At 37.9% G+C, this 12,616-nt stretch overlaps 2 protein-coding genes across 5 annotated transcripts; one reads left to right on the top strand and one right to left on the bottom strand.

Annotated features, from left to right (window-relative positions):
• The first annotated feature begins 646 nt into the window (after nt 1-646).
• On the top strand, nt 647-4,524 carry LOC129290588 (probable serine/threonine-protein kinase PBL1). The gene is made up of 5 exons (XM_054927395.1): nt 647-822; nt 1,531-2,222; nt 2,675-2,932; nt 3,087-3,206; nt 3,724-4,524. The coding sequence occupies exons 2-5, from the start codon at nt 1,572-1,574 to the stop codon at nt 4,336-4,338; spliced, it is 1,644 nt and encodes a 547-aa protein (XP_054783370.1). The 5' UTR covers nt 647-822; nt 1,531-1,571; the 3' UTR covers nt 4,339-4,524.
• Nucleotides 4,525-5,527: 1,003 nt separating this feature from the next.
• LOC129290586 (B3 domain-containing transcription repressor VAL2) lies at nt 5,528-12,616 on the bottom strand. 4 transcript variants are annotated; one of them, XM_054927391.1, is made up of 13 exons: nt 12,330-12,616; nt 12,059-12,231; nt 11,249-11,330; nt 11,045-11,143; nt 10,029-10,687; nt 9,793-9,901; nt 9,482-9,656; nt 8,767-8,843; nt 8,222-8,647; nt 7,485-7,534; nt 7,210-7,323; nt 7,055-7,122; nt 5,528-6,573 (listed from the first exon to the last, which is right to left on the bottom strand). In XM_054927391.1, exons 2-13 carry the CDS (start codon nt 12,196-12,198, stop codon nt 5,792-5,794), a joined length of 2,781 nt encoding a protein of 926 aa, XP_054783366.1. In that variant the 5' UTR covers nt 12,199-12,231; nt 12,330-12,616; the 3' UTR covers nt 5,528-5,791. The 4 variants fall into 4 exon arrangements, with proteins under 4 accessions (XP_054783366.1, XP_054783369.1, XP_054783367.1 ...); XM_054927394.1 differs by having other exon boundaries at nt 12,059-12,185; XM_054927392.1 differs by having other exon boundaries at nt 12,059-12,269; nt 12,381-12,616.

The following is a 12,616-nucleotide window of genomic DNA, read 5'->3' as shown; positions in this document are numbered from 1 at the left end:
TAAAAGTATCATTCTATCTGGGACATAACTTTTTGATAAATTTTAGATTTTAATATTATTACCAATTCTTTAATGGGAGAATATCAATAAATAACCTCTGAAAAATTTATATCTATTAAGGATTTGAACAAATTAGACACTTATTAAAACAATAATTTTTTATTAATTATTAATCAGTTAATGTTTACTTGCTAGTATTTTTTTTATGAAATTAAATTGCTTCCAAGATCTTTTGCTGATATTCTCCCTTCTTTAATATATAATCAATAATCAATCATTAATTGATATCCACTTAAGACATATATACGAATAAATAATACGAATCATTTCTCAACTTTTATGAATGCACCGACATCTAATCACTATAAAGCACTCTAATTCTACAATATCAACAAATCTCGTTGATAATTTGATTGTAGTTAATTATTTCATACTCCTAAGCATTCTATAAAAAAAACGTGAACCGGAAAAAATACTGTGGGGGACAAAATGGTCAAAAGGAAATTGGCGAGATCTATGGTAATAATAAAATAATAAGAATTATATATTTGTTATTAATAAATAAAACTAAATTTGTCTTTGGCAGGTTTGACCACTGCTCATTTCTCTTTGACTCTCTTTTGTATTCAAATGTTCAACTTTCTTCTAACTTCTCTTTCTTCGTTTTCTCTCTAAATCTTTACTTCTCAGACTTTCCCGTCGGCTTTTTTTGACTGCATAAGGGCTTTTCTTCTCCGAATCAAAACCATAATTTCCAATTTCACCATTTCCTCTCCGGCTATAGCTTAACCCTCCTGACTTCCGCGACCTGCTACATCAAAGGTTTGATTCTTTTCTTCCTTTCGTTTTGATTACCGTAATTTGCTGGTTTTCTATTGTGAATTTGCTAGGCAGCTTCGGTTCTGGTATTTTTTTCCCGCCTTGAATTCTGTTGTCTCTGATGGGCCAATGAGATGGCAAATTAAAATAATCTATTATTCTGTTCCTGAGAATGTGATGGATGCAACCATGGAAAGGAGATTTCTACTTGATCAATTGATTAATTTTTATTCATGGTGATTTGCGGATAGCGGGAGCATAATTGCTCCCGAAGCGTTGGGGTTAATTGGGAGCAAGTATTGACTTGAATGGAATGAAAAGACAGATGGAAATAAAATAGAAGACGAGAGATAGATTTTATTTGTTTCCATTCATAATTCGATAATTACCATCGTATTGTTAAGTTTGGCACCCATATGATTTTGAGGTAAAGTCAAACCTAAAAGCCATCTAAGGGGGAGAACCTCTCACTGTTAATGGGAGCTTTGTGTCTCACCTCCGGCTGATATGGGACTTATTCCCGGGTCATCATAGAGTTAGAAAACGTTAACTTATGTTTTCTTCTCAGAATAAGTTGGTGAAATTTTGCAAAATGATGTCTTTGGAAAACTTACATTGAAGTCCTTTCTCGTTGGTTGTCAAAATTTGATTGATTGAACTAAGCTTGTTCCGTTGTCTGATTTTTTTTCTCTTTTCATTCTGTCTTGGCAGAAGTAGACCTTTCCACGCAATCACTGAGTTCTGCGTGCAGGATGAGGTGCTTCTCTGTCTTGAGAAGTAAGAAGAAAAGGTCTGAACAGATCATCCCTATAAAACATGTCAATCATAAAGAGCATGGAGTAGCAACCATATTGCCCGAACCTCGAACTCATACTAGATCATTGCAGTCTGCACCTCCTAGTTTCAAGACAAGAGTGAAACCCATTCAACCTTGTAATAAAATCACAAAAAATAGAATACGAGCATTATCCGCTCCTTCAACTCTTGATGCAGCAGAACAAGATGCTTTGGTGTCAGTTGAGTATGAGGAACAAGAAGAGTCAAAACACCGAGCTGGATTGATAAAGGAGCAGCGTGTATCCACTTCACAACCCTTACCTCTCCCATCTCCTCAGGGTGGTGGTGCATTGAAGGCTACAGGCAGCTTTAAGTTAGGGACTGTTAGTGGTCCTCTACATGCTTCTGGTCCTCTATATGCTTCTGGACCTTTGCCACTGCCACCTGCTAGTTCCCTACGAAACTTTCCATTCGAGGAAATTGCTTCTGCTTGCCACAATTTCTCTTCAGATCGATTCATGTCAGAAAGTCTTTCTTCTACCATGTATAAAGCTTCCTTTGGTGATGATGTTTCAAGTTCAAAAACTTTTGAAGCTACTGTCACTCGGCTTCACCCTTCTACTCAGGTACTTGATTCTCCAAACGGAAGTACTTCTAGCTGCATGCCTAGCAGTTGCCAATAGAATATCTTAATAGCATATATGCGCCTTAGCATGACTAAAAGAACTAATGCCTTATGCCTCATCCTAGAAATGCCAGAATCCTGTTCTCTGTAGTTTTCATATATGGGGCATGAATACTTGTGGCATAGAAATTTTCAACTGGCATTGAAGTGCTGGCCATTAGATAGGACTCTGCAGTCTGCACCTGACTTGCTTTTGTGTAGTGTCCGACCTTTTTTCCTCTTGTCCTCCATATTATGTTATTTTGTGAATCCAAATAATGTTAACTAGCTGCTATGTTGCGGTTTCAGTTGTAATTATAAATCATTGGAAACCTTAAGCTGACTTTATGATTCAAGAAATTCAAAGCACCTAATGAAATTCTGAAGTTCTGTAGTGCTGTCTCTCTTTTTCAGGCCCTCAAGGAATTCATAAATGAGGTTAACATTATTGCATCTTTGCAACATCCAAACCTCTGCAAATTGCTAGGTTATCATGCTCGTGAGGGTTCAGAACAGAGAATGTTGGTTTATGAAAGGCTCTTTCATGGAAGCTTGGACCGCTTGTTGTATGGGAGATCTGATGGTCCACCACTTGATTGGAATACAAGAATGAGAATTGCTTTATGTGCTGCCCAAGGTCTTACTTTCTTGCATGAAGAAGGGCCCTTCCAGGTATTTTTTTTTTATTTTTTGTATTTTTGGTGAGTCTTTTTTCATGCAATCATTTATGCAACTATATTTTTAGTTTTATTAGCCCTCTTTTGCTACTTTGGCAAAGTGGTATCTTTGTTTATATTGTTTCTGATATAACTCGTCATATCTTCAGGCAATGTATAATGAGTTTTCTACAGCCAACATACAGATTGACAAAGATTTCAGTGCAAAGCTTTCGGGATATGGTTGTGTTGGACATATTCCTGAAGAAGAGATTCCTAGCAGTTCATCTGTAAGTTCTGACTTCATAGTGTTTGACAATTCAGTTCATTGCTGAAAATGATGAAAAATTTAGCACCGATAATATTAAGCAGTTTTGGTTAAGAACCTGCGGAAATTGTAGCTAAGTAATGAAGTTGGGAAAAGATTCAGCCTATGGAACCTCACTGATGATTTCTGCACCAATTCTTTCCTTCTTTATATTATTTTATTAATAATTGATAACATTGGTTTCCCAGGCTCTTTTATCTCATTGAATGCCAATAACTTTCTTTTATACCTTTCATCCTTCAGTTGGTATTGTTGTCCAACACTACTAGTTCCAAGCTGAAGTCCTTCACCATAACTATTCAGTGATGAATTTCCTGTTTTACAGACTTTAAAGTCGTCTAGGAAACCTTAAAACTGTTTGATACATTAAACTGATATTTTCTGCATCATGTGCTTCAAAATTTCTCATTTCTGTCCCGGAGGATAATTGCATAAGTTCTGTTTCCGTTCAGTCTATTCATAAACTAGTTAATGTGCAGGCGGTGGGAAACCTATCAGTGGAGACTTTGGAAAGACGATTGCTAACTCCAAAGAGCAACGTTTGGAGCTTTGGCATTTTTCTTCTGGAATTACTGACTGGAAGAAAAAATCTGGATAGCCGTCACCCCAAGGAAGAGAGAAATTTAGTCAAGTGGAGCTGGCCCTTCCTAGCCGACGATTGTCGACTGTCCTTGATCATGGATCCTCAACTGAAAGGTCGCTTTCCTTCCAAAGCAGCAAGGACAATAGCTGATATTGCACTAAGATGCCTTCAAAAGGAGCCATCTGAAAGACCCACCATGAGAACTGTTGTTGAGCATCTGAAAATGGTGCAGGATATGAAGTACTCACTTCGGTTTCCTCTGCAAGAGCCTGCTGCGATTTCTGGAAAACAGATGTCAAGATCACCGAGTCTTAAGATGAGTCTCTCTCCATCACCACAAGTGCCTTCAGGAACACTACCATCTGGTTCACCTCCAAGATGGTCTGGTGGGCCCAACTTGCTTCCATTGCGAGGGTGTTCCTCCATGCTGTCTTTGGATGAGCTTGATCGGCAGTTAAGCCAGAAGTCATCTTCCTCAGCGTCTAGGAGGGCTAGTGTTGTAGGATACTGACTGTCTATAACGTTTGTTTTTAAATTTTTCATTGATGTGATTACACTAGTTCATAGCGGATAAAGAATTAAAGATGCGGTTCTGCCACCTTTTACAGTATTATGGTGATAGGATGTTCTTTTGTAGATAGTGGAAAGATTATTAAAAATTCATAAGGTGATATTCTCCATCCTTCTTTCCTTTCAATCTTTGCGTACTACAATTTTCCCCTTTTACTTTTATGTACACAGGTACATGTTCTCTGCTCTCATCAACAAAGGCATTAGAGTTCTCCAAAGATCTAAATCTTTTTTGTATCTTATTTTTATTATTTATTTTTTGAAGCATTTTTTTAATGATTAAATTAATTCCACGCTTGAAAAGATGGAGAAGTGGGATAACAACTCAAGTAACGACGTGACTCGATGACTGGCATTGGATGGTGAAAAAATATGGAGTCAAACGTGAAAAAAGAACACGAGATTTAATGTAGTCTCTGGCTACATTATTCATGATATATGGTCAGGATCAGACCCTTTTTTGGTTTGAAAGTCACTGTCTTTGGAGGTCATGTAGCTCAAAATTTAACAGTACCAGTATAGTTCAGAATTCTTTAAATCAATAATCAATATCAATATAAATTACAAAATCACAAAATATATAGCAAGTGGTATTATCAAATTCGGTGTAAGGTCTGGAAAGTTTTTCTGTCTAATTTCTTCCAGGGTTGGATGTTTGAACAAGGCCACGGGGCAACACCCAAAAGAAAGTTTGGATGACATGTACTTCTTATTCTTATTCTTTTCATCCATTCCTCTTGCTTTGAGATTATGTTCTTTTTCTTTTATTTAGTTTCCTATGTTTACAAAAATAACTACGAATTTTTTGCATGCAAATTTTGATGAACCATAGATTTGTTGCTGACATCTATCTTCCTATATTGGATGCTTTGTGAGCCTTGTGCTTGCTTAAATAGTGAATTTTTATGGGCATTATGCTGTCAGTGTTAGCTAATGAAAGAGGAAGACTAGAGAGCACTCACAGAAATTGTTGAACAATACCTCTTGATTAACAATATTCTAAAAAACGTGATTAATAATATAGCATAATGGCATCGTTCAATCACATAGCTAACCTCACATGATAAGTTAAAACTTGTTATTGTTCGTCGAAACCAATTGAGATCTTTTAGACACTTGTTTATGGCAAATGACAAATGAACTTGTAAATGATTCCTTTCAAGCTCTTGCTTCAGTATACTGCAGTTTACAGCCTAAAACACAAGATTCGGCACATATAATTATTGGCTTACACTCCCACAAGGCCACAGGATACAAAATATATGCGGCAAAGCAAGAAAACATATAAACATCCAAATGAAGCAGCCTTTAAATTTGAAACCCCACGTAAGAAGCTAGCTTGTGTAGCAAATTGCAGGAAAACGGGAAAGGAAAATGAACGAAAGGTAAGGACTTCATGAAGGGGGATTACTTTCGCTTTTGTCTTGACCACTGTTCTCTTCATGGCTGCTTTCTCGCTCCTCTCTGTCAGAAGCGGCACTGCAATCCTCGTTATGTCTCCCTTCTTTCTCATTAGCTGTCTGTGCCTGCACATTGGAAGCTGAATTTGCTTGTTGCTCTGATGCTAAGCTAGTAAGACCATTTTGCTTCAGGTATGTTTCCAGAGGGAGACTTGCTTCTTGAAGTAGACTCATCATGCTAGCATTGCTGGGTCCAGCCTGCATGTCATTTCGATCCGGATCGCAGTTCAAGTCTAACTGTCCCTTGCTGGTTTCAGCCACATCGGTTTGACTTCTTGATTCCAACTCGTTTGGTACCCGTGCTTCAGTCTCAGAACCATCAGCTGGAGTTAAATTTCTAGAAGTACTTTCTACTTCCGATTCATCCCTGGGTCCACACGATTGCTGATTTCTCTGAGCAATCTCTGCTTCACGTTCAGATTGACGCTTCTTCTTTCGCATCATCAGGGTTTTAAACCGGCGTTTAACTGTCATGCATACATTGCAGGTGCATGTAGGCTTGTGTTTTCCCTTTCCACTAGGTGGCTGGATGCAGACAATGCAGGAGCAGCCAGGTCTATGCCGAGGGTGTTTTGTAGTGGTAGCAACTGGTGTCCTGCTAGAGTCACCTGCATCGTCTCCGAGTATCGCAGCATTAGCCAAAGCATCCAGTCCAGAAGATGCATGCCGCTCCAAGGACAGCCTGTGGCCAGCCGCCATTCTCTGTTTCTTGAATTCTATACAAAAATGATGAATGAAATATCACCAATCCAGAATTTATTAATAAAAACCAACATTCCCTGGCCGTAAAGCATGATTTGTCGAATCTGTAATTCTAATGGGTTTTCATATTCTTCATCAGGCCGCTGATTACGTTTTATGAATTAATCACTTGCAACTTTTTTTGTGTATGTGTGATCGACAATTTATTCAACTCACTATAATTTCCAAAACCCGATGCATTCCACGAATGAAGAACCACCATATATAGTTTTCTTCACCAATGAAAATCTACGCATTATGTTAGTAAATGCTTTCACGCTAACAGGATTGCAAATTTGCAATGTTTTTTGTAACCATCTAGTGAAACTGCGATCATACAGAGCTACATAGATACAGCGATTACACTGATGAAACAATTTTCTTCAAGAATGTACCATGCAGTGGAGACTATATGCACCGTATACATTTAGAGAGATCCAATAACTGGAGACATACCCTTATTTAATCTCAGAAGATTATCTAGTTCCCTAGCGGTGAGTTCACTGGGAGCAGAACATGAACACCTGTTGACAACATTGCAAAAACATCAAGGTCCTGTTAAGAACATGATTTGTTAATAACTGCTTTGCGCTAACAGGTCTTCTGCCCACCTGCTCTGATCCCATGAATTGTCCCCACATGTCCACTTAGGGGGAACAAGCACGTCTACAGGCAACTTTCGCCATTTTGAGCAACTATCACATTGAGTCCATTGTTCATGTATCCTAAGGTTAATCCACCAATTCATGCTGTATTAGCACAACTTGGAAAAAGAAAGATATGAAAAATAATAGAAACATACATGTGAAAGGGATAATGGTAAGGGGAAAAAAAAAACCAAGACACTCGTGATTACTACCAGAAATGGCAACAATATGCATCTTACCCAGTTGACCGGGCAACAAATATACTTCTCTTCCCAAAGATAGGAGGTTCCTGCAAGAAGCCATGTATAGGAATTTCACAAGCCAACTCTTCCAGATCCTTTTGAACAGGCTGTATATGTTTTATTTTATCCATGTATTTCCTTTAAGTAGATACTTTCTATAAGAAAAAAGTTCATCAATATAACTTAAAAGCTCAATTTCACAAGCTTCAGACTTACCCCCCCCCCCCAACCCACACACACATACAAAAACAAACTATCATGCCTTAAACAAATGATATGAACTGAGAGACTAAAACAATATAATCTAATACTTACTAGTGTCTGAACATATATTGATGTGGGCACCAGATCACTTTATATAATTTCATTTAGCTTTTCATTAGCTTAATAGTTAATTAACTGAAAAGAAAGGTTTGAACTTAATGCTATGCAGCTGCACTGATTTCTGAACATTTCTTTCACATCATAATTGCCATAAATATCTAACTATTAGACACCACTTGAATGACATAATCTGGAGAGCAAAAGAATTCATAAAGTCACAACAACAAACCACTTGGCTCTTGATTATTTGAAGCAAATTTTGGAGGTGGGGGGACACAAACATCAACTTCTTTTTAATATTGTTGCATACGTGAGAACCAAAATGGAAAAATCCGTGAAATTCGTCAATAAAATGTGTGGATTTCATAAAATTTGCAAGAATCACATTTTTTTGTCAAGAAATTACTCACTTCATACTCTTCAAATACATGATCTTCAATCATGACAATGCTTGGCTTAACTGAGGGTGGTGGGCGAAGCAAATCCTGAGCCTCTTCCCAGGTTAGTTTAAGCTCCAGTGCATCCTGGCTGTCAATAAGCAATCTCTTACTTTTTGGCCCAATATTTCGAGTCTTTTTCTTCTCTGGAGCCAGTGCTGGTGGCAGAAGCATTCCTTCTCTCTTCCTGCCTCCAGGCATCTCAATATTATGCCAATTCATGTCCCCACAAGCTGAATTCCACTTTTTAGACAGTGCATTTAGATGGGTTTCCGAACTTCCTTTTAATGACTGAAGAAGACCAGAGTAGCCACTTAATACAGGTAAATTCTCATAAACACCAGGGTAGGAAGTTTCACTTGAACGATTGCCATTGGGAATATTAGATGGATGAGGTTCCTGTTCCATAGGCAACTGAATATTATATGGCTGTTTTGCCCATTTTTTTGCCAAAAGTATATATAAAATACTTTAGCTTGAGTTTTTTCATTTCTGTATGAAACGAAGGTGGCTGTTACCTGCACTGCAGAAGAATTTGCAGCCTTCCGAAACCCCATTATAAGTTTCCCCTCAGGGTCCATACGACTAAATGTCACTGCATTTTTATGAAAATATTTTTTTTATCAATATTTTGAGCCCTAGAATGTAGTAATAAAATAAAAACACAACAGAGGGTCTCCACAATGTTAGAAGTGGCAATAAAATCAACTTTTCATCAAACAAAGGCCATTCGGAGATTGATGAGCAATGTTGACAGTACATAGCTCACGGCAGTCAACTTTTGTCAAATAAGACTTCCATTTTCTAAAAGAGAAAATGAAGCAAAAGATGTTTAATGAACTTCACAAGCATATTTATAAGAGGAAGAAAACATGGAACTTGAATAAAATTGTAAGCTGCCAGTATCTTGAAAGGTTATATCCACTAGTATCTTGAAAGATGTTCAATTCTTTTCTGATAGGGACATGCATCTTGTTTCACACAGTAGGTTCAGAGAAGGGCAATGCAAGGGAAAAACCCTTCAGGCTTTATGGCTATCTTGACAAAAGGAGAGTCCAGTCCAAAGGAAGACTTTTGAAGAAACACTGATAGACCAACGCAGAACATAAAAATTTCCAAATTCTGTGATTGTTACAAACTGTATTTTTTTTTTTAAGGAAAAAATGTCCATATAGCTTACCCATTCTCAAAACATCTATGTCAATAAATTGAGCAATGCACAATAAAACATACCAGTATCCCCAGCTTGCAACTGCATAGACTGAATGCAGGGTGTTACCCCTTCTAGAACATACATTCTGCTGTTATTGTTTGGCCAGAATCTAAACTGGAATACCCATTCTTTTCCTTTCACATCTTGGATTCGTAAGGGAAGTCCCTCTGGCTGAGAGATAGGAGGAAAATATGCCTGCATAATGACTTCCTCATTCAGTTCTAACTAACTACAAGACTCAAAATATAGGGTAAGAAATAGTTTGGTTGATGTTTTAGATGAAATGACAACAATATGTAAAAAATCTGAATGCAAACTTGAGCAAACTTACTTCAGCACAAGCCTTTGGAAGAACCAAGCGACCGATTCGACCAGCATCACTTGCACTTAGCATCTTTTCAAACAATGGCACAATGATTGAATTTGAACTTGAACATATCATGAACAATGGTTAAGGAAAAAGTATTTCAGGTTAAAGAGTAAAAGAAGAACAGTAACGGGTGTATCATTCTAAGTGAAGTATCCTGCCAATAATTTAACAGTTCCAACAAACATACTAATGGATACTCTCCAGAGATTTGCTGCAACTCTTGATCAGTGATCCTAGGCCAATAACGGGGGAGTAACTGATTTCTTCCCCGTCCTTCAGCAGGTGGCCTGGCAACACGAATTTGAGATACCATCCCTGCATTTGCCTCCAAGCCTGTGGTGAGGGTTGACCTTGGGGGCTTGGGTAAGAGATGGCGAGATCTGGGCCCTGGTAATGTTGAAGATGATGTCTTGCTATGTTCCCTCTCATCAAAAACATCATTGTGAAATGAGTTTGAATTTCCTAAAGGAGCACCAAGAGTCATACTCAGATTTGTTTGAGCAAATGATTCATACATATCTCTTATTTCTACATCTGTCTTGCAGTTGTCAACTTTAACAGCCTTAGATGATCCATTAGACTCTGGATGGAATTGTGATATCGAAGTGCTTCCATGTTCCCCAGTAAAAGGCACAGCTTCTTGTTTTAATCGCATAGAAACTGCATTTGTAGCACTATTATGAGTTTGAAGCCAAATCCTGAGCCCATCATTCTCTGCATAATCCCCTACTCGTGCCCCTCTCACTTTCTCAACATTGCTTCCTTTAAATTGGTTAGAAACCAATGAGCTTTGTAGTTCAGTTCCAATTTCAACTTTTGATGTACCAAATCCATCAGGCTTTTCAACGGTTGAACTCTACAAAAGAAGGATTATCAATTCCAGAAGCATAACATTTTACCAATAAGTAATAGTCTTAGATGCAAGAAACAATAAACATATTTGGTGGCAAGTCCCACACAAAAGTCATTAAAATAGAATCATCAATGCCATGATCAAGGGAAATCTTTAGTGCTCCTCGTTAATTATCCAACCAACCTTTTGATAAAGCAAGGTGCAGCCCAAAAAAGGGGATTACAATTCAATATCTGGATCATGAATCTATAACTTCGTATAAGTTGTGAAGATTAATGGGAATTGGAAAATGTTGCATTCTTTTCCTAGTGGTGACCATATATACTTTGTTAAATAACTGGAAAAGCAAATTTATCTTACAGGTTGCCCTAAATCTCTCGCACAATTTATGCAGCTTACACCACCAGTATCTATTAGCTCAAGCAAATTCCGAGAAGCAATGCATCCACAGTGAAGACGCTGCCAATAATAAACAATACATGATTATTAACAGCAGTGTAATATTTCAATAAGACAGAAAGCAGGGTGCTTGAAAGTAATGTAACTTTCTTTAATTTACTCTACCTTGCCACATGAGGTGCATTCCCTCCAGCCAGAATCTTTTGAGTGGAAGACACAGCAAAATGTAGATTGCTCATATGCAGAGCTAGAGAACGAAAAATATGAAGAATATGACTGTGAACTTGTCATTCTCAATATTCAATTTAAATTCAGTCAAGGCCACATGCAATATTGATGAAGTTGGTCACAGCTAATATAATTATGTGCATGATTTGAAGTCAATTAAAACCACTTGTGATCTACCTCAATGTTTTTATTGCTTTAAACTATTTATTATGTACTTAGGTTATTTTTGACAATGTAGTTGAACGACTGAATAGCGCATTCCTCTGTGCTTCAGGTGGCCAACGTTATAATACCCAGTTGTTTCAGTGGTTATCCGTGATGTTCCTTTTTCATACGGGAAAATGTTGTTATTTCTAGGCAATCACTAATAAATATTTTCCGTTTTTTGCCATTTATTCAGCAAATCAGAAAATTTTATAAGGTGAAATAGAACAGGACACTGTCCAGAAACACTGGGGGGAAAAAAACCCTATCGATTAGCACCACGGCACCTTTATAAAATATATGGGGAGATCAAGCAGCCGCGGAAAGCTCAGAACCCAAAAATTAAAACAAAGGACGTGAATATCACGCCCTATTAAACTTGGATCAAATAAAAACAAACGAAATAAATGAGTTCAAAGCAAATGAAAGAACTAAAAATAGATAATGAGAAAGCCGCAAAATTTCTAATATCTACCGGCCCAGTCCGTACAATCCCATAACATATCTATTACACATATCAATACGAAATTAAGAGCATATTACCCGCACTTATCACAGAGATCGGCGAATTCGCCGGATCGCAGAGCCCATCCTTTCCGCCACTGAACCGACGTCGAGGTGGCACAAGCCGCATTCATGCAAGTTCTTGTCACCATTTTCAAACTCAATTCTTCAGGTTCCATTGCATCGAGCCAAGAAAACAAGAGATGAAAACCCTAACAATTCCCAATCAGAACCTCACCAACTGACGAAGCTGAACACCAAATCCAAAACGCAAAACACCGATAAAAGGGCCGAGCAGTCAAACACTAACCTTAAGCTCGCATTAGTAGCACTGTAAGTTGACAAGAAGCAGCGCACTCACCGGTAATTTGTCAAAAAAAAAAAAATTAGGCGCAGCCGTACGCGCCTACCTCGCCGATTCACATTCAGAAAGTGAATGATGAGGAAGAATCAGATCCGAAAGGGCAGGGGAAAAGTAAGTAATGTGAATCACCGAAGGCCGGAAAAGCTTGAAGCGGCTGATGAAGAGCAGGGGAACAGAAAGGAGGCGTGTGCATGCAGAATAAGAAAGAAGAATGAAAGAAACAAAGAAAGAAT

Source organism: Prosopis cineraria, unplaced genomic scaffold (assembly GCF_029017545.1).
Source record: "Prosopis cineraria cultivar Desert tree isolate PC_DT_omini unplaced genomic scaffold, ASM2901754v1 PC13, whole genome shotgun sequence".
In the NCBI taxonomy this organism is placed as follows: domain Eukaryota; kingdom Viridiplantae; phylum Streptophyta; class Magnoliopsida; order Fabales; family Fabaceae; genus Prosopis; species Prosopis cineraria.
Note: the sequence above shows the minus strand (reverse complement) of the source record. Positions and strands in the feature narration are given on the sequence as shown.

Coding starts and splice junctions, on each gene's coding strand:
- LOC129290588 (XM_054927395.1), top strand. CDS start 1,572: ATGAGGTGCTTCTCTGTCTTGAGAAGTAAGAAGAAAAGGTCTGAACAG. Junction 2,933..3,086: donor ATGAAGAAGGGCCCTTCCAG/GTATTTTTTTTT, acceptor TCATATCTTCAG/GCAATGTATAATGAGTTTTC. Junction 3,207..3,723: donor AGATTCCTAGCAGTTCATCT/GTAAGTTCTGAC, acceptor GTTAATGTGCAG/GCGGTGGGAAACCTATCAGT.
- LOC129290586 (XM_054927391.1), bottom strand. CDS start 12,198: ATGGAACCTGAAGAATTGAGTTTGAAAATGGTGACAAGAACTTGCATG. Junction 8,844..9,481: donor GTTGCAAGCTGGGGATACTG/GTATGTTTTATT, acceptor ATAAAAATGCAG/TGACATTTAGTCGTATGGAC. Junction 8,648..8,766: donor CAAATTCTTCTGCAGTGCAG/GTAACAGCCACC, acceptor CCTATGGAACAG/GAACCTCATCCATCTAATAT.